The following is a 22,340-nucleotide window of genomic DNA, read 5'->3' as shown; positions in this document are numbered from 1 at the left end:
GACCACTGTTAACTTGGATGTGTAGTGATTCCCAAGAACCAGAGGTCTCCTGAATAAAAGGCCCTGAATGCAATTTTTATCAAAACTGTTGATCAACTGGGGGTTTTTTGTCACAAAAATATTGTTTTGCCAATCTGTTGCTTGGCTCATTATGAGAGCAAGTTGTTATTACTTAGATAATTGAGCAGAATGGTTTATCTCTCGTATAATGTGAACCAGGTGGAGACCATACCTTTTTTCATTATTGCCTCAATCCATTTTTTTTGTTGCTGAAACATCTTTACAAAGGACTAATTTTGTTACCTTCGTGTCGGAAAAAAAACTGCAGATGCCGGTTTAAATCAAAGGTAGACTCAAAATGCTGGTGTAACTCAGTGGGTCAGGCAGCATCTCGGGAGAGAAGGAATGGGTGACGTTTCAGGTCTAAGAAGGGTCTCGACCCAAAACATCACCCATTCCTTCTCTCCCGAGATGCTGCCTGACCCGCTGAGTTACTCCAGCATTTTGTGTCTAGCTTTGTGAATGAGTGAGATAACAACATCTCTCAAGTACCTCATAGCACTTTAATTCTCAATCACATTTTTGGGGATTTTAAATGTGCACTAAATACATTCGTGCTAAGCACTAACCTGTTGGTGGAAATGGCTGTTTATTATTAACGAAGCTGCAAAGTCTAATTTGGAAAAATTAAACTAAACTCGCTGGTCGGCGCAGACTTGGTGGGCCAAAGGGCCTGTTTTCATGCTGTAGCTCTAAACTAAACTATAAATTTTATTTATTTAGGAGTATGGAAACATAGCCTTATTGTTCAGAAAGATTTTGCTATTTTTGTACACGAGACTACACTAAAGCATTAAGACATTTAAGGCCTCAAAAGTTGTATACATTCAGCTCCAGATGTGTATGATGTCTGATGCCAGACCAGGAATACAGTGTAGGATTGAGCTCCCTGGCTGTCGCTGAAGTAGCTTTTATTATGATCTTGTGTGTTGTGACTACATTTGGAATCTCAACCTGAATATCTCTTGGTAATGAGATATTATTTTCGTAACTGCTTTAACATGCTTAATGTAGGTGGCTAATGTTATTTTTCTTCCTTCAGGAAGTACATGAATTGCTGAAAGATTATGAATTGAAATATTGCTATGTGGATAAGAACAAAGGAACGGGTGAGTAGAAATTGTATTTGAGAAAAGGTTTAGTTCTCAGCTATCATTTAACAAGAAATGTTCAATCAGTTGCATTGCCCAATATTTTAAAAAAACACTTGGAAACCATGTGATCTTTTAATAACATGCCACAGAAAGCAATCGATTCAATTGGTGTTTCTATGTGTGCAGCTGCAGTATCGCTATCTACCAAACAACAATGTGGAATATAAGACAATGTGGCAAATTAAGTATTGTGTAGGGAAGGGGGTGTTGGATTAAGGATTTTGATGAGGATAGAGAACAAAACCGTTGTGCAATGTTGAGAAACTAGTGTGTGTGGAGATCTTGATGTCTCGTTCATGAGATCTTGAACCTTGTTACTTTTTCCAAGTAGTTGGGCTTCTCAACATTAATAGAACCACAATTTTTTTTTAAAGGTTATGATACTTTACAAGGATGAGAAAATGCCTTTTGTTTTGCTCCCTATGGCTAGGTCATTTTTCTGCCTTTTATGGGTGGTAAAAACTGAATTAATCAGTGCTTTCAGAAGTGAATTTGACCCCTCTTTCCCCCAACCTTACCTGTGCCCCAGTTGGATACTCACCCATTTCTCCCCTTTCCACCTACATTTCTTCCACCAGCTTCACAATTCACAACTGTTCAATCCTTTTGTCTCCCATCTGTCGTTTCATCTCTGGCCTTTGTCCACTACCTGCCTATCCAACCCCCTCCTCACCTGTATCAACCTATTACCTGCCAGGCTCTTCCAGCTTTCATTTATCTTCCCCCCCCCCCCCCCCCCCCCCCACAATCAGTCTGAAGAAGTGTCCTGACGCAAAACATCACCTATTCATGTTCTCCAGATTTGCTGCCTGACCCACTGAGGTATTCCACCAATTTATCTTTTTTTTTTGTTGTAAATCAGCATCTGCAGCTCCTTGTATTTACCATTGAGAATTATTTGATGGGCTCTCGGGAAAGCCGAGCAATGGGACTGACAGGATGGTGTGGTGTCCGTGAACTCCTCCGGGCACACTGCTACAAATTGAAAAGACTTCCTAATAACTTTGCAAACCAGTGACCTTCACTACCAAAAAGCAAGCACTGATGTGTAGAAATACTCTCACTTCTACCCAAGACCTATATCAACCAGGCTTTGAAAGTTATCATCATTTTCCCGTGTGCTCATTATTGCAAAGGCATTGAAGATTCTGCTGCTTGTGTGTTTGAATAATTGTAGTTAGATGGTAGGATTACTGATGTGCTACTGGTTTATAATCTTGAATCCTGAACTAATATTGCAGGGAATTTACATTAGTCTTGTAATTAAAAGACCCTCTAATAAAATTGGATCAGCAAAACAGGCAAGTTGTTAAAATTATTAGAGATGATCAGTACCTGGTGCATAAGTATTGCGGATATTACTTGCCATCAATGTTGTGAAAATGGTCCAAGCTTTTGCTGCATGCAGGTATGAGCTGCTTCATTTGCTGCAGTATTGCATACAAAATTGAACATTGTTAGAAAAGTCAAATAGGTTTATCTCCTGTTGGTTCATTCACTATCTATTCTTCAGTACTTGGCCACTTTGGTTTCTGATAAAGGATATTGAAGTACCCATATCTTGTGCCCTTGTTAATTTCATGAACCGAGGGAAGGCAGCAGGTGAAAATCAGGAGGAGGTTTCCTTGCCCAAGTCTGACGTAACGCCATGAGACATCATGGGGATTGAAGTCAAATGATAAGGATTCCAAGGGTTACTCAATACCACCTATACGCGTATGTGCCAACCTCGCTTAGGTCTGTATGTTTAGTGGGATGAGAACAGCCAGAAATTGTGATGGAAGAATCCCACACGTTGTGTTGGCAATGATTGTGCGTAGCACTTTATCGGAAGGATCAGACAGCTGTGGATGGCAGCTGTGGCAGGGCTTGTACGCCATCACTTCCTGCAGATGAAACCAGTGGCAGGTCGAGTGACATCAAGGGAAGCGCAATGCTTTCTATACACATTTCAAAAGGAGAACACCTATGTGCCTTCACAGGCTCCCACAGTCTCTGATGGTATTGTAATCTCTGTCGCCGAGGCGACCTCAGAAGATTCTTCATGGGGCTAAACCGTCTGGATTTGTGGTGTACTTGGCTGCACCTTTAAAACCTGCTCAGACCAACTGGCTGAAGTTTTTGCGGATATCATCAATCTCCCTAAGGTCTGAGGTTCCCACCTGCTTTAAAAGGGCATCAATGATGCCAGTGCCCAAGACGAGTAAGGTGACATGATTTGATGACTACTGACCAATGGCACTAACGGCCATGGTATGAAGTGCTTTGATCAATGGTACAGATCACAATAGATGCAATCTTACTGGCTCTCCATTTTACACGGCACCACTTGGACAATAAGAATGCATGCGTCAGGCTGTTGTTCATCGACTACAGCTCGGCGTTCAACACTATCATCGCCTCCAAGCGCAGAGAACGAGGTGTCTGCTGATCTCTGTGCGACTGGATCCTTGACTTCTTCACTGGCAGACTACAATCGGAAAAAATTGGCAACAACTCTTTCTCCTCGAGCAGCTCAAGGATGTGTGTGCAATCATCTGTTCTGTAGCCATGAGTGCATAACTATACCATCACCATCTTTAAATTTGCCAACGAAACCACCATTTTGTTGGACATACAACAGGTAATGATGATGAAAGAGTGGAGGAGGGATGATAGAAAATCTGAATGAATGGTATAGATTTTCAGAACGACGATCTTGCTCTCAACATCAGCAAGAAGAAGGAACTGATTGTTGACTTTAGAAAAGGAAAGTTGAATATCTGTAAACCGAACTTAATTGATGACAGACATCTCTGAAGACCTGCACTGGACCCAGCACATTAATGCAATCATAAAGAGACCTATCAACCGATGCTTCTCGCCATCGACACCGGCGATTGTGCAATCCTGCTCCTTCTCGACCTCAGCGCAGCGTTCGATACAGTGGACCACACCATCCTTATTGACCGTCTCCGGTACGCGGTTGGCATTGATGGCACTGCCCTGAGCTGGTTCGCTTCGTACCTCAAAGATAGGAGTTTCGCCATCAACATAGGCAGTTACTCCTCTGCTCCAGCTAGCCTCTCCTGCAGAGTTCCACAAGGCTCCATCCTAGGCCCCATTCTCTTCTCTCTATACATGCTCCCCCTTGGCCAAATCATTCAAAGGCACGGCATTTCTTTCCACTGCTATGCCGATGACACTCGGCTTTACCTCCCCCTGAAACCCAACAACCAGTCAAATTTAAACAGCCTCTTACACTGCCTTGAGGACATAAAATGTTGGATGGCACAGAACTTCCTCCAATTAAATGAGAGCAAGTCTGAGGTCATCCTATTCGGCCCCCCCGACTCCATCAAATCGATAACAGGCAGTCTTGGAAGTCTATCCTGCCTAGTCAAACCGCATGTCAAAAACCTCGGCATGATATTTGACTCTGCATTAAAATTTGATAAGCAAGTCAACGCTGTGGTAAAAGCCAGCTTCTTCCAACTTCGAACCATAGCTAAAATCAAACCTTTCCTCCAATTCGACAACACAGAAAAAATCATTCACGCTTTCATTTCCTCCCGCCTAGACTACTGCAACTCCCTATACACTGGGATCAGCCAATCTTCCCTGTCCCGCCTGCAACTGGTCCAAAACGCTGCAGCGAGACTCCTGACGGGTACCCGTAAAAGGGACCACATCACCCCGATTCTGGCCTCTCTCCACTGGCTCCCTGTACGGTACAGAATCAACTTCAAGCTCCTCCTATTCACGTATAAAGCCCTAAATGGACATTCCCCCCCCCCCCCTACATCAAAAATCTTCTAACCCCCCTATCTAACTCCAGGTCCCTCAGGTCGGCTGACTTGGGGCTACTCACTATCCCGCGGTCTAGGCTCAAGCTCAGGGGTGACCGCGCTTTTGCGGTTGCAGCTCCTAGACTGTGGAACAGCATCCCTCTCCCCATCAGAACTGCCCCCTCCATCGACTCCTTTAAGTCCAGGCTCAAAACCTATTTCTACTCCCTAGCGTTTGAGGCTCATTGAGGAGGCGCTGTGAACTGTTTGCGTGCTACTGTATGTTTCATTTTTTTTCCTTAGTACCTAATCAGATGTACAGCACTTTGGTCAACGTGGGTTGTTTTTAAATGTGCTATACAAATAAAATTGACTTGACTTGACTTGACTATCAACGCCTCTACTCAGGAGATTGAGGTGGTTCGCTAACTCAAGCGCCTGGGAATGAAGGAGATTAGAGAGGGGTAGACACTGCCTGGTCCATCACGGGTACTGATCTCTGCACCATCGAAGGGATACATAGGAGGTTCCTCCACAAAAAGGTTGCAAGTATCATGAAAGACCCACACCACCCTGGCTATGCTCTCATTTCACTTCTACCGTTGCAATGAAAGTATAGGAGTCTGAAAACCGTGGCCAACAGGTTCACGAATAGCTGCTTCCTAACAGCCATCAGGCTTTTGTGCACTTCACAACAGTAACCTCAACTATGAACTTTTATGGACGGTCTTTAGTTGCACTAATGACTTTTGGGAAATTTTACACTAGTCTTGGCATTGTTCATTTATAGGATTTTTCTTTATATTATCTGTATATTGCATTCAAAAGCCTTGAATAAGCTGAATAAAGAGCACTTCTTCTCAATCATTACCTCTGCTTTTGTCCATTAGCAGGCATGTGAATTTTCCGCGTTTCCGCAGATTTCCACGTTTTTAAAATCCATTTTCCACACTTTTTGCATGATTTCCGCGTTTTTCACTTTGCCAAATGAACGGAGAAATCGGATCGAAAAAAAGAAAGAAAAAAAAACCCGAACTATAGACTTGTAATGAACACGAGGGTTCTGCGAAAAATCCCCCTTGCGCACCCTGGAAGTCTCCCCGGAAATGTGGCACCTAGGCTGGGCAAGGCAGCCAATCTCGACCTCATCCGGACTTCCACGGCCGATCAGTGGGTTGAATTTGCAACCTGCGGCCGGGGCTCTGGAACTCCAGCCCAGCTGGAGCCAGCAGATCTATCCCCATAGCCGACTTCCTTGGCCTGCTGGATAAACCAGCAAAGCTCTGGAACCAAGAGTGCCAGAAAATCAGTGGTGGAATTGTAATGAGTAAATATTACATTTAAGTGCAGGATTTCATTAAGACAGGGTTAAATATTAAAACAGAGCAGAAAAGCCAATTACCACCTTTTTGGGCTGATTATCAATTAATGTGCGAATTTACTTAAATGTTATTAGTATACAGTGACATATTCACATTATTTTGTGATGTCTCTTTTTACTTTGAAATTAACTAAAAGAGGCCTAAAACTGGTAATTTTGTGTGTAAATTTTCAATTTTTTTGACCCCCGCTGTACACCTCGCATAAGCGCTCGGCTCTTTTCCTCTTTTTTTACCTCGCTCACATGCCTGATTAAACACCTCCAGCCCCATTTGTGGGAAAAGTCTGGTTCCTACAATTGTCCCATCAGCTTCATCAGCCTGGTTAAAAAGTGAAAAAATCAGAGTGAGGGTGGAAGTGGAGAGGAAGAGTTTGAACTGCAGGTTATGATCTTGTACTGTATTTGTGTTCTTTTTCTTAATATTTAGTTTTCCTCTTTAAAGCACAAGATTCTGATTTGATATTGGAGGAACAGAAGACAGCTGAAAGTTAGGTTTTGCTTAAGTGCAATGCTGCCTCAAGCCATGCAAATTAAAAATGGAATAAAATGTAATGGAATCTGCAAATGTATGGTTTGATCCTGAAGAAAATTGAGCATGTTTGGCCTATAGTGGAGGCATAATGGGTTTTGCAGGGATTGTGGTGGGGATAGATTATGAAGTAGTCACAATTGGCCTGTAGATTTGTGGCTATCAGATCATTTGTGTAGGAAGGAACTGCAGATGCTGGTTTATACTGACACAACATGCTGGAGTAACTCAGTAGGACAGGCGGCATCTCTGGAGTGAAGGAATGGGTGATGTTTCTGGTCAAGACCCTTCTTCAGATCATTTAATGGAGCTGAATCAGTATGAAGAAGGTCCTGACCCAAAACCTCATTTGTCCATTCAATCCCCAGATGCTGCCTGACCTGCTTAATTGCTGTGTAAGAAAATAACTGCAGATGCTGGTACAAATAGAAGGTATTTATTTCACAAAATGCTGGAGTAACTCAGTAGGTCAGGCAGCATCTCAGGAGAGAAGGAATGGGTGACGTTTCCGGTCGAGACCCTTCTTCAGACTGAAGATCTGAAGACTGCTTAATTGCTGTGATTTGCTCAAGATTCCAGCATCTGCAGTCTCTTGTATTGATAGTGGAGTTTGGTTTGCATATTTGGTGGAGGGAAGTTGTGGTGCTCGGATGCGAGGTCCTCGTCAGAAATGGGGAATTTGACCAATAAATTGGAGATTAATAGGATTGGATGGTTATTTTGGAAAGTGGATGAAGAGTGATGCTTGTGCAGCAGATCAGGTGATAGTGGGTTGGAATTGGCTGAGGTGAAGAAGGGGGTAAGGGGACCTTAAATGAGGTTATGGATTTGAACATAGCTTGTCATATTCCTTGGTCTGGACTTCACAGGTTGGAAGCTGCCCAGTCATATCCTTGTTTTAAAAAAAATGAAGTAGCTTCACAGGTTCTGGAAATAGTGTCTGGAGGCATGTTTATTTGACAATTTCTTTCACTGCTTGGTATGACAAATGAATGGATGTCTTTAAAAGAAATCACACATTTAATAGAACTAGCTTTGAGTGCACTATTTTCTTTTTTTTGGTGTTTTTATTGAAATTTCATTGTACAGTGTCTGACGGCAAACCTTTGAGTACTTTCGTGATAATATTTAAGATGGAAGTTTAATGTGACCTTGATAGGCATAGCTTGTCGTATTCCTTGGAGTGGACTTCACCGGTTGGGAGCTGCCCAGTCATGTCCTCGTAAATTAATGAAATAGCTTCACAGGTTCTGGAAATGGTGTCGGGGGGGGGCATGAATATTTGGCAGTTCTTAACATGGTTAGCATGACAAATGATTGGTCGTTAAAGAAAAATCACGCATGTAATGGAAATTGCTTTGGGTCCACGATCTTCCTTTTTATTGAAATTGCATTGTACAGTGTGTGATGGCAAACTGTTGAGTATTTTAGTGATTATGTTTAAGATGGAAGTTTAATGTGGTCTTGATAGGTTGGGTATAGAATGGATGTTTCCATTGCGTGAGAAAATTGCGGTACTGTTTCAAAAAAGAGGTTGCCCGTTTAAGATGGAAGAAAAGGATACATTTTTAAGGCTTCAATCCTTGGAGCTTTCTTTCTCAAAGGACGATGGAAGCAGAATATTTGAATATTTTGAACGGGGAGTCAGGTCGGGGGGGGGGGGGGGGGGTCCTGATTGGAAAGGGGTAAAAGGTTACTGGAGTTGGGTAAGAATACAGGATTTGGGTTGCATCACATTACACATGACCTTATTGAATGGTGGTGCAGACCTGGAGGGTTAAATAGTGTATGGGAGGGGGGTCATTTATTAATACAGAAGAAGGTTCTGCACTTGCATTGAAACATCAATGCAGCAATTCTACCCAAAGTTGTTCTTTGATTTTCTTTACTTTGTATTCCTTTGGACATTATTTATACTTGCTTTGCCCCTCTTACTTTTTCCATTGATTTTGGATTACCTTCAGACACGTCAGTTCACTCCTCCTTTGAGTTTCTAAGATTTTATGAGAGAACCTATGGACGGTCAAGATTTATGCCAATAAAATCTAATATATTGAGCCTATAGATAGCATCTTTCCAAAGATTTTTAAGATTTGAGGACAAAGGAAATGTGACATTCATGGCCTTTAATACTTGAATTGACCAAAAGAAAATTGGTTAAATTTGATATTTATTCATAACTTGTACCTAATTCGTACAAAAGTTATTGGGGTGCATTTAAACAATTTCTGTGCGAATTTGCACCAGACTTCCTGCAAAGTTAATTTGCTTTCACAGATATGATTTTGAAATGCTTAACATATATAACATATAACAACTACAGCATGGAAACAGGCCTGTCCGGCCCTACCAGTCCACGCCGACCATTCTCCCTGACCTAGTCTCATCTACCTGCACTCAGACCATAACCCTCCAATCCCCTCCTATCCATATACCTATCCAGTTTACTCTTAAATAATAAAATCGAGCCAGCCTCCACCACTTCCACCGGAAGCCCATTCCATACAGCCACAACCCTCTGAGTAAAGAAGTTCCCCCTCATGTTACCCCTAAACCTTTGTCCCTCAATTCTGAAGCTATGTCCCCTTGTTGGAATCTTCCCCACTCTCAAAGGGAAAAGCCTACCCACGTCAACTCTGTCCGTCCCTCTCATAATTTTAAAAACCTCTATCAAGTCCCCCCTCAACCTTCTACGCTCCAAAGAATAAAGACCCAACCTGTTCAACCTCTCTCTGTCGCCTAAGTGCTGAAACCCAGGCAACATTCTAGTAAATCTCCTCTGTACCCTCTCCATTTTGTCGACATCCTTCCTATAATTTGGCGACCAGAACTGCACACCATACTCCAGATTCGGCCTCACCAATGCCCTGTACAATTTCAACATTACATCCCAACTTCTATACTCGATGCTCTGATTTATAAAGGCAAGCATACCAAACGCCTTCTTCACCACCCTATCCACATGAGATTCCACCTTCAGGGAACAATGCACAGTTATTCCCAGATCCCTCTGTTCCACTGCATTCCTCAATTCCCTACCATTTACCCTGTACGTCCTATTTTGATTTGTCCTACCAAAATGCAGCACCTCACACTTATCAGCATTAAACTCCATCTGCCATCTTTCAGCCCACCCTTCCAAAAGGCCCAAGTCTCTCTGTAGACTTTGAAAATCTACCTCACTATCAACTACTCCACCTATCTTAGTATCATCTGCATATTTACTAATCCAATTTGCCACACCATCATCCAGATCATTAATGTAAATGACAAACAACAGTGGACCCAACACAGATCCTTGGGGCACTCCACTAGACACTGGCCTCCAACCTGACATACAATTGTCAACCGTTACCCTCTGGTATCTCCCATTCAGCCATTGTTGAATCCATCTTGCAACCTCACTATTAATACCCAACGATTTAACCTTCTTAATCAACCTTCCATGTGGAACCTTGTCAAATGCCTTACTGAAGTCCATATAGACAACATCCACAGCCTTGCCCTTATCAATTTCCCTGGTAACCTCTTCAAAAAATTCAAGAAGATTAGTCAAACCTGACCTTCCAGGCACAAATCCATGTTGACTGTTTCTAATCAGGCCTTGATTATCCAAATAATTATATATATTGTCCCTAAGTATCTTTTCCATTAATTTTCCCACCACAGATGTCAAACTAATAGGTCTATAATTGCTAGGTTTACTTTTAGAACCTTTTTTAAACAAAGGCACAACATGCGCAATGCGCCAATCTTCCGGCACCATCCCTGTTTCTAATGACGTTTGAAATATTTCCGTCATAGCCCCTGCTATTTCTGCACTAACTTCCCTCAATGTCCTAGGGAATATCCTATCAGGACCTGGAGACTTATCCACTTTTATATTCTTCAAAAGTGTCCGTACCTCCTCTTCTTTAATCATCCTAATTTCCATCACTACTCTACTTGTTTCGCTTACCTCACATAATTCAATATCCTTCTCCTCGGTAAATACCGAAGAAAAGAAATTGTTTAATATCTCCCCCATTTCTTCCGGCTCAGCACATAGCTGTCCACTCTGACTCTCTAATGGACCAATTTTATCCCTCACTATCCTTTTGCTATTGACATATCTGTAGAACCCCTTGGGGTTTACTTTTACATTACTTGCCAAAGCAGCCTCATATCTTTTTTTCGCTTTTCTAATTTCCTTTTTAAGATTCCTTTTACATTCTTTATATTCCTCAAGAACCTCATTTACTCCCTGCCGCTTATATTTATTGTATATCTCCCTCTTTTTCCGAACCAAGTGTCCAATTTCCCTGGAAAACCACGGCTCTTTCAAATTATTATTCTTTCCTTTCCACCGAACAGGGACATAAAGACTCTGTACTCTCAAAATTTCACCTTTAAATATCCTCCATTTCTCTATTATATCCTTTTCATAAAACAACAATTTCCATTTCACTCCTTTTAAATCCTTTCTCATCTCCTCAAAATTAGCCTTTCTCCAATCCAAAATCTCAACCCTTGGTCCAGATTTGACCTTCTCCATAATGATATTGAAACTAATGGCATTATGATCACTAGACCCAAAGTGCTCCTCAACACATACCTCCGTCACCTGACCCATCTCATTTCCTAACAGGAGGTCCAACACTGCCCCTTCTCTGGTAGGCACCTCTACGTATTGCTGCAAAAAACTATCCTGCACACATTTTACAAACTCCAAACCATCCAGCCCTTTAACAGAATGTGATTCCCAGTCTATATACGGAAAATTGAAATCACCCACAATCACCACTCTGTGCTTACTACTAATATCTGCTATCTCCTTACATATTTGCTCTTCCAATTCTCGTTCCCTATTTGGCGGTCTATAATACACCCCTATAAGTGTTGCTAAACCTTTCTCATTGCTGAGTTCCACCCAAACAGCCTCCTTAATCGAGCCTTCTAGTCTGTCCTGCCAAAGCACTGCTGTGATATCCTCCCTGACAAGCAATGCAACACCCCCACCTCTTGCCCCTCCGATTCTATCACATCTGAAACAATGAAATCCTGGAATATTTAATTGCCAATCGCAACCCTCCTGCAACCATGTTTCACTGATCGCCACAACATCATACTTCCAGATGTCAATCCAGGCTCTAAGCTCATCCACCTTTCTTACAATGCTCCTAGCATTAAAATATACACATTTAAGGGACCCATCATTTCTTATTCTCAGTTTATTTCTTTTCCCTTCTTTCTCTCCTACATATTGGGTCTGAGTGTTTCCCTTTTCTGCCTCCTGCCTCACACACTGCCTATTAGCTATCTGTGTTTGAGTCCCTCCCCCCAACCGTACTAGTTTAAAGTCTCCGCAGTTATTTTAGCAAATCTCCCCGCCAGGATATTGGTTCCCCTCGGGTTCAGATGCAACCCGTCCTTTTTGTCCCAATGATCCAGAAACTTGAAACCCTGCTCCCTGCACCAGTTCCTCAGCCACGTATTTATCCTCCACCTCACTCCATTCCTATTCTCACTATCGCGTGGCACAGGCAGTAAGCCTGAGATTATTACTTTGGAAGTACTTTTTTTTAACTCTCTTCCTAGCCCCCTGAATTCTCTTTTCAGGACCTCTTCCCTTATCCTACCTATATTGTTGGTACCTATATGTACCACGACCTCTGGCTCCTCTCCCTCCCCTTTCAGGATATCCTGGACACGCTCAGACACATCCCGGACACCGGCACCAGGGAGGCAAACCACCATCCGGGTCTCCCGACTGCGTCCACAGAAACGCCTATCTGACCCCCTCACTATAGAGTCCCCTATTACTACTGCTCTCCTCTTCCTTTCCCTACCCTTCTGAGCAACAGGGCCGGACTCCTTGCCAGAGGCCCGGGCACCGTCGTTGCCCCCAGGTAGGCTGTCCCCCCCAACAGTAAAACCTGGTATTATTAGTTGCTTGTTTCTGCGGCCTTTCTTAATCCTGCAAATTATGGGGAGATAGACCACATGAGTAGTATAGAATATTCACACTTTCATCATTCTGAATAATTAGTATGAATACCACAATAAGTGGTTAATACAAATTCGGGTGGTTGAGACTGACAGTTCTAATTATGGGACAAAGCTCAGATAGGCTATTTTAGACCACCATTGCAATCTTGAATATTTCCATGGGAGTAAGTTATGGCAGTACTGGCCATTGCTTACTACCAAGGAAATAATCAATTGGAACATTATGTCAAATGATCCCTGAACTCCTGGACTAGGAATCATCACTGCCATCTGCCATTGGATCGTCTGACCCACAGACCACAATCTTTCTGACCCACAGACCACAATCAGTGAGGATAGGTGATAACACCACCTCCACAATAATTCTCAAAACCAGTGCCCCACAAAGATGCGTTCTCAGTCCCCTCCCATACTCGTACATTCTTGACTTTATGGCCAAATTTGGCTCTAACTCCATTTGCAAGTTTACAGATGGCACAACTGTGGTGGGGCCGGATAATGACACGGTAGAGTACCTCAAGAAGGAGATTGAGAATTTAGTTACATGGTGTCAGGATAATGACCTCTCCCTCAATGTCAGAAAGTTGAAGGAGGCAGGTGGAGAAAGCATGGAGTACATGCCCCAATCAGCATCAACGATGCCAGTGGAAATTGTTGTGACCTTCAAGTTCCTTGGCATTAATATTACCAATGGCCTGTCGTGTGCCTACCACATTGATGTGACAACCAAGAAGCTACACCAAAGTCTCTACTTCCTGAGAAGATGGAGGAAAATCTGCATGTCTTCAATGACTTGCAAACTTTGACAAATGCACCATGGAAAACATACTATCGGGTTGCATCGCAGCTTGGTTTGGGAACAGCTATGCCCAAGACAACAAGAAATTGCAAGTGTTATAGATATCTCCTAGTCCATCTCACAGACCAGATTTCCCACTATTAATTCCATCTGCACACGCTGCTACTTTGGAAAAGCAGTCAACATAATCAAAGACTTGTCCCATCCTGACCATTCCTCCTGTCTGGCTTCTTTAAAGAACTTTAAAGCATGCCCCATCAGACTCGGGTACAGGTTCTTTCCCTCTGCTATCAGGTTTCTGGGCAGTCCTTCTGTAAGCTCGGGTACTGACCGATTCACCTCTCCCGCATGTGAACAATGGGCTCAGTCTATAGAATTGATGTGCTATAATGCTGAGAACTATATTCTGTGTTCTATCTTCCCATTTGCTCTATCTATTGTACTTTAGTTTGACTTGATTGTATTAATGTATGGTATATCTGATCTGTTTGGATAGCATGCAAAACAAAACTTTTTGCTGTATCTCAGTACACATGACAAAATAAACCTAAACTTAAACCAAGGAAGGAACTGCAGATACTGGTTTAAACTGAAGATGACACAAAAAGCTGGAGTAACTCAGCGGCACAGGCAGCATCTCTGGAGAGAAGAAATGGGTGACATTTCAGGCCAAAGAAGGGTCTTGACCTGAAACGTCACCCATTTGTTTCTCTCCAGAGATGCTGCCTGTCCCACTGAGTTACTCCAGCTTTTTGTGCCCTCTTTTGGGGAATTTTATAATTTGGTGCATGCTGTGTATTATTACACTTTAATTAAATTAACCATTGCATTAAAAAAGCAGCGATGCATTCTTTATTTAAAACTATTTGATATACCAATAGCAGATTTTCCTCGGTCAATTTTCAGAGCAATGGACATGAACATGGCAAGGATGAGCAACCCTAATTGCCCTTTAAGGTCGTGTTGAGCCATCTTAAATGGCAGCAATTCTGTTGGGCATTGATTTGCAAATTTTAACCCAGTGGCATTTGAGCAACAGTTATATTTTGAAGTCTGAGTGACGTGTGACTTGAAGGAATCCGACAGATGTTGGCATTTCCAACGACATTGCCTTTGTTGTCCTTGATTGTAGACATTCTGAATTTGGTTAATGCATTTGGAATTGAATTTCCTGAAACGGGTGTCTAATGTGGATGGCTAATTGCATTTCTGGGGAGTAGGTAAAAATCAGTAGTAGATATTTATTGAAAATTGATTACCGTACGTACGTGCATTTATTCACAAAGTGCTGGAGTAACTCAGCAGGTCAGGCAGCATCTCAGGAGAGAAAGAATGGGTGATGTTTCGGGTCACCAGCATTTTGTGAATAAATACCTTCGATTTGTACCAGCATCTGCAGTTATTTTCTTACACTACCTGTTGCTATCATTCTTCAGGAAACGGGGCTTCCCCTCTTCCATTATAGATGAGGCTCTCACTAGGGTCTCTTCTACATCCTGCAGCTCCGCTCTTGCTCCCCCTCCCCCCATTCGTAACAAGGACAGAATCACCCTCGTTCTCGCCTTCCACCCCACCAGCCAGCGTATCCAACAAATCATCCGCCAACATTTCCGTCACCTACAATGGGACCCCACCACTGGCCACATCTTCCCATCCCCTTCCTTTTCTGCGTTCCGCAGAGACCGTTCCCGCCATAACTCCCTGTTCCACTCGTCCATTCCTACCCAAATCACCCCATCCCCGGGCACTTTCCCCTGCAACTGCAGGAGATGCAACATCTGTCCCTTTACCTCCCCCCTCAACTCCATCCAAGGACCCAAACAATCTTTCCAGGTGAGACAGGTTCACCTGCATCTCCTCCAACCTCATCTATTGCATCCGCTGCTCTAGATGTCAACTTCTTTACATCGGCGAAACCAAATGCAGGCTCAGCAATCGCTTCGCTCAACACCTTCGCTCAGTCCGCCCTAACCAACCTGATCTCCCGGTGGCTGAGCACTTCAACTCCCTCTCCCACTCCCAGTCTGACCTTTCTGTCATGGGCCTCCTCCAGTGTCATAGTGAGGCCCACCGGAAATTGGAGGAACAGCACCTCATATTTCGCCTGGGCAGCTTGCAGCCCAGCGGTATGAACATTGAATTCTCCAACTTTAGATAGTTCCTGTCCCTCTCTTCCCCTTCCCAGATCTCCCACTGTCTTCCTGTCTCCACCTATATCCTTCCTTTGTCCCGTCCCCCTGACATCAGTCTGAAGAAGGGTCTCGACCCGAAACGTCACCCATTCCTTCTCTCCTGAGATGTTGCCTGACCTGCTGAGTTACTCCAGCATTTTGTGAATAAATACCTTCGATTTGTACCAGCATCTGCAGTTATTTTCTTACACGTTCGTACTTGCATGGTAGGTACATTTGTTTTCAAAACATTGAAAAGCAGAGTTTTAATTTTTGTTCTGTGAATGTTTTGGTTACTGAATGGTTGCCATATTAAGTGAATACACAAAGTACCTTTTCAGCTGTATGTTGTGTGTTTTCTACTAAAACTAGTACACATGACGGAAATGTTGTTTTGAACTTGACTGGTCAGCAATTTCTTTTGGACAATACTGCTTTATTTCTGAACTCTATCTTTATCAGAGTGTGTGCGCTGATCTTTTGTGGTTTCTGTTTACACTAGGCAGTGCTGTGTAAGCTAAAAGCCCACATGGTGCAGCATTGCAAAGCATAAAAGGTGAGGTCAAACAATAGACAGTCTAGAACATTGGGGCTCCTGTAACCTTGAAAGCAAGTGTAATAGTTTGAATTTTCAGTATTAACAAAATATCGTTGTTTTTTATATTCACTTGTTTAGATTTGTGTAATTTGAATAAAGCTATTTTAATTGTAAAGTTTGTCATTGCTTAAATTTTTTGTAAGCACTTTCTTTTTGGAACATTGAGGATTGAAGTATTAATCTAGGCCATGTTGAATTTCAAGTGATGGTTGGTAATGAATCTGTTGTGCAGCCACCTTCCTTTTCTAATTGAAAGAATCACGCCAATGATTTTTCATTAATTGTAGTTGTTATATTTTAATGAAAATCAAAGCCGAAACGATCAATTTATTATAGTCTTTTACGGCTGTCTTGAAACAAAAAAATAGACACGAGAAGCCAGTGTTATCCATGTGAAGCTAATAACATATTAAATAATGAAGAAGCTAGAATGTAAAGTTTCTATTGTAGAAATTGAAAAGAATCTTTCTTTTAACTTTCTGTTTGATAATTTGTGTAGAACAATTTGTCACTCCATTGTTTATTCACCTTGAAGACTTCCTTTTGAGTTACTGTTTTATTGAATTGCAGCTAGTTCAGCAAAGGTAACTGATTTCCTTTTTGTCTACGTTATTTGTTTGATCCATGCTACCATGTAAGTGAATAATTATTTAAAAGGAATAACATTTAAGTGATGGAAATGAAATACCCTGCTATAAATTTAATTTCTAAGTTAGTATCAAAGATGTTAATACCAAAGAAGGAAATTGATCTTGTGTCAAATACTTTAATATATTGACTCTTTGATTTAATGTGATTTTCTTTTTCAGCTTTTGTTACTTTGCTTAATGGAGAGCAAGCAGAGGATGCCATTTGCAAATTTCACAAGTCCATTTTCCAGGAAAGAGAGATAACTGTTCAGCTACAATCGACAGATAGTTTGCTATGTGTTACTCAGCTGCCCCTTTCCTATACACAACAACAGTTTGAGGATCTGGTCCGTCTCCATGGAAATCTGGAGCGGTGCTTCCTTGTTTATAGTGAGACCACTGGGCATTCAAAAGGTTATGGTTTTGTGGAATACATGAAGAAGGATTCTGCTTCTCGAGCTAAATCTGAACTTATGGGCAAACAGCTAGGATCTTGCATCCTATATGTTCAGTGGACAGATGCTGATCAACTGTCACCTGATTTCCTTCATTCAAAGTGCCTTTGCATCGATAAAATTCCCCATGATTACAAAGACTCGGAGGAGCTGACGCAGTTCTTCTCACAGATGTTTAAACCAGTTTTCTGTCAGGTATGTAGAGAAAAATGGGAATATGCTTATTTTTTTCATGGCATGGACTTAACTTTAAATTCAGTGGTTGTAATATTTTTGAACTCAATGTGCAATATGGTTTTGTGAACTCAAATTTTAGAACATTACTCCAGGGTGTCTCCACTACTTCCAGTGTGTCCACTACTTCCATAGCAATCTTTTTCAAAATCTTGAGATGCAGATCATCCCTGTAGATTTTTATCAGCTTTTGTCACCTTCAATTTTTTTAAACTAATGTTCTTTATTCTACAGTATTTCTTGTTTAGTCTAGATGGCATTTTCTTGTTTTCATTAAGATGGATACAAAATATGTATTCAATTCCTGTTTCCTCTCCCCAATATAATTTATCTTGATCTCTGAGACCCATGCTGCAATTCCTAATTTGCCTTTCAATGAGCACCCATAGAAGCCTTTATAGTCTTTTTTTTCTTTTCTTGATTACTGTCTCTTTTTGTCATTAATTTCTTGGTTCTGTTTTGCTGCAATGTGACATTTGGCCCATACTTGTGTTTCCTGCTCTGTTTGGCAGAATAATTTTTATTGATGGGATTTTGTGCCTCTCAGTATCTTATCATTGTTATAAATTATCCTTATAAATGTTCACCATTGTTTACTTAGTGCTGTATACTTTTAATGCCTTTTGCAGTCTTTTCAACTCGTAATGTGTTTTCCCGCTTAAATTTATTGACTGTCACAGTTGTACTGGGTTAGTGCTCTTCAACTTTGGAATAGTGCTCTTCAACAAGTGTTAACGGATCTTTTATTAGGATTCACTCAATGTTTTTTCTATGCTTTCTTCACTTAGTTGCTTTCCTCCTATTTCTGCCTTCTACCACTTCACACTCTTTCCCACACATACCACTGCTGAAATTGGGAGGTCAGAAATATACTGGAACTCCCTGACTTGACAGTTGCGTTCCGTGAACCCTTGCGCAAGCCAGATTTTATGTAAGTCTGAATCTCCATCCACTGCCCAAAAGAACTCATGGAGAGTATTAACTGTCTCCGTGTCCGGCTGTTTCCAAGGCACTTTCTGCAGTGCGCAGCCTTCTGGGTAAGCACAGCTGCCGTTGCCTGAGTTACACTTGTGGCGATTACAAACTTCCTTGTTAGCACCAGGGACTCAGTGCAGAATTGTTTACGGAAATGCGAGTGTATGTATGTCGCCTGTTACATAAATCGGGGAATGTTTACATTCTAGTTATGAATATTTGGTAATCCAGATTAATATGGTATTCAAAGTTAGGATGAAATGAAGATCTTCTAAAAAATCAATCTTGCACTACTGATTCTTTATGCAAAAGTTTATTTGAGTGGTAGTAGCTTTTCATTGTAACAGTATTGTGACTATCTGCAAGCTATTTAAGTTTTGTGACAGCCAAGGGCAGCATCCTTATCAGTAATGATCACCAAATATTGACCTAATTTGTATTTTAATCACCTTATCTGTGCACAGGAATTGAACCAGACACCTCTCTTGTTGGGACACCTCTCTTGCCCCTCCCCTACCCCCACTGCCCCTAGCGTTGCCTCCACCCCCATTTCCCCCTCCCCTCCCCACCCCTATTTCCCCCCTCCTCTCGCTCCCACCCCTCTCCCTGCCCGCACCACACTCTCCCCCCACCCCAATCGTCCCTCCTCCCCACCCCCACTCCCCCCCCCCCACTGCCACTCTCCTCCCCCACCCCTCCTCCCCCACCCGCTTCCCCCCCTTCCTCCCACCCCACTTCCCACCCACCCGCTCCCCCCATTCTCCCCTCTTCCCCACCCCCACTCTCCCCTGCCCTGCACTGCCCCCCACACCCACTGCCCCTCCTTCCCCCACTCCTCCTCCCGCCACTCTCCCCGACCACCTTCCCCCCCACTCTCTCCCCCACTCTCCCTTTCCCCCCACTCCCCTCCTACCCCCATCCTCCCCTCCACCCACTCGAAACCCCTTGCTTCGGGCCCGGCAACGCCGCTTAAAGCTCCTCCGTGCGAGGGGGAAGGCACTGAGCACAGCACTCCCGTCAGTCGGGTGGGTGCCCCCACCCCTCGGAGCGGGAGAAGCAACTACACCTCCCGGCGGCAGCGTTGCCTGATCTGAGGAATGTCAGGCGCGAGGCATGCAGGGACGGGCGGCGGTGCACCCGGGGGGCGTATTAGTTCAAGTTCGGGGGGTGGGTGGAGCGCATTAGTTAAAGGTCCGGGGGGCGAGAGCGAGCTCATCTCTTGAAGACGTGCGGGTCGCATTGTGCCGTCACACGCTGAATAGCGGTGTGGGAGGGGGGAGCGCGAGCTGATCTCTCACAGTCACACGGGTGCCATTGTGACGTCACACGCTGAAGACCTTCAAGAACTGGGTTAGAAAGGAACATTTTAAACTTTAAAATCTCTAGCTTTAAAAATATAGCTTCAATTTGAATGAGAGTTGTTACATATTATGCCCAGGATTGTGGTGAGTAACATGGGCCAAACATTGTGGCGCTATGGTGTACCGTTTTGGCTGTGCGAACCAAAAAAGGTTGACACAAACACACAAACAAACACACTTTTAGTAATATATAGATATCTTGACAATGTTTGTCAGTTCTTTAGCAAGCAGCTTTGCTTCAGATACTTGGCAGTTAAGGAAAATTTGCCCGTATTTAAATATCTTCCAAACAAGGGTATTTTTGTTTTAACAACTTTTGTGTTTTAGTGTACATTTGAGTAAAATCTGTGGTGCCAATGTGCATTTCATTGGGTTTTCAGCCACTTTATTAAATTGTGCCTTTTTTTAATTGACTTTGGGAAGGTTGTGAAAAGAACTGAGCCAATTGAGGAACTGCTCCATTTACCACTAGATATTTCTTTGAGTGGAGGATTGTTGTTCAACTTTTGTTTTAGTGTGCTTATTTTTCTTTCATTTTATTTATCAGCTTGCCCAAGGCTCAGGTAGCCATCCGTCTTTTGCAGTAGCAGAGTATGAGACTGCTGACCAAACTGAATTAGTTCAGCGATCTGCTAATGGAATGCTTGTTGGGGGCAGCCATGTCCATATTTCATTTTGTGCTCCGGGTCCTGCAGGACGCTGTACTCTGGCAGCACTTATTGCCGCCCAGAGGTTGGTAAGTAAGATCTTTAATCCTCTTCAGAATATTTAAGTTATAGCACCAAAATAAGTATGACATTTATTCTGTTATTTCAGCAATAAACAGCATTACTAATTATTTTGAACGGAATGATACAGCATGGAAATAGGCCCTTCAGTCTAACTAGCCCACACTGACCAAGATGCCCCATTTACCCTAATCCCACCTGCCTGTGTTTGGCCCCTATCCTTCTAAACCTTTCCTATCCATGTACCTGCCCAGATGTCTTTTAAATGTTGTGATTGTACCTGCCTCAACTATCTCCTCTGGTAGCTTGTTCCATATACCCACCACCCTTTGTGCGGGAAACGTTGCCCCTCAGTTTCCTGTTAAATCTTATACCTCACCTCAAACCCATGTCGTCTGGTTCCTGATTCCCCTACTGTGGGTAAAAGACTGTGTATTTACACACAGCGTATTTACACTGTGTATTTAACTATTCCCCTCATGATCTTGTCCATCTCTATAAGATCACCCCTCATCTTCCTGTGTTCCAAGGAATAAGTCGTAGCTTGCTCAGCCTCTTCTGATAGCTCAGGCCCTCGAATCCGAACAACATCTTCGTAAATCTTCTCTGCATTCAACCTAACATCTTTCTTCTAACAGGGTGAAGATCTAAACTGAACACGACACCCCAAATGTGGCCCCGCCAATGTCTTGTACAACTGTAACATAACATCCCAACTTCTATACTCAATACTCTGACTGATGAAAGCCAGTGTGATTAAAGATTTCTTGACCACCCTATCTACCTGTGATGCCACTTTCAACGAACTATGTACCTGCACTCCTGAATCCTTCTGCTCTACAACACTCTCCAGAGCCCTGCCGTTCACTGTGAAGGTCCTGCCCTGGTTTAACGTCCCAAAAGGCAACACCTTGCACTTATCTGTATTAAACTCCATTAACCATTCTTTAGGTCATCTGCCCAACTGTTCAAGATTCTACTGCAATTATTGATAACAATCTTCCCTATCTACAATTCTACCCACTTTCATATCATCTGCAAACTTACTAATTGTGCATTCCCATCCAATCATTGATATAAGCCACCAACAGCAATGGGCCCAGCACCAATCCCTGAGGTCCACGACTAATCATAACCTTCCAGTCTGAAAAACAACCCTACCCCATCACCTTCTGCTTCCTTTCATGAAGCCCATTCTCCATCCTATTAGCTAGCTCTCCCTGGATCCCTTGCGATCTAATGTGGCCTACCAGGTGGACCTTATCAGATGATTTCCGCAAGGCCATATGGACTATGTCTTCAACTTTGCCGTCATGAACTTCTTAAAAAAAAAACTCAATCACATTCTTGAGATATGATTGTCCACGAAAAAAACATGTTGCCTATGTGTAATCAGCCCATCCATCCATATTCCTATCGCTCAAAATACTCTCCAATAACTTGCCTACCACAAATGTTAGGCTCACTGATCTATAATTCCCAGGCTTTTCCTTGCAACCCTTAAATAGAGG

At 42.7% G+C, this 22,340-nt stretch overlaps 1 protein-coding gene across 4 annotated transcripts in view; it reads left to right on the top strand.

The window, feature by feature from the left end:
- raver2 (ribonucleoprotein, PTB-binding 2) overlaps positions 1-22,340 on the top strand; it is a 76,141-nt gene that overhangs the window by 17,511 nt on the left and 36,290 nt on the right. For all 4 annotated transcript variants that reach the window (XM_078407517.1, XM_078407516.1, XM_078407519.1 and 1 more), the window contains exons 2-4: positions 1,103-1,169; positions 17,257-17,726; positions 20,649-20,837. In XM_078407517.1, the coding sequence (XP_078263643.1) occupies positions 1,103-1,169; positions 17,257-17,726; positions 20,649-20,837 (726 nt within the window). The remainder of the gene's footprint in view (positions 1-1,102; positions 1,170-17,256; positions 17,727-20,648; positions 20,838-22,340) is intronic.

Source organism: Rhinoraja longicauda, chromosome 11 (assembly GCF_053455715.1).
Source record: "Rhinoraja longicauda isolate Sanriku21f chromosome 11, sRhiLon1.1, whole genome shotgun sequence".
NCBI lineage: Eukaryota > Metazoa > Chordata > Chondrichthyes > Rajiformes > Arhynchobatidae > Rhinoraja > Rhinoraja longicauda.
Note: the sequence above shows the minus strand (reverse complement) of the source record. Positions and strands in the feature narration are given on the sequence as shown.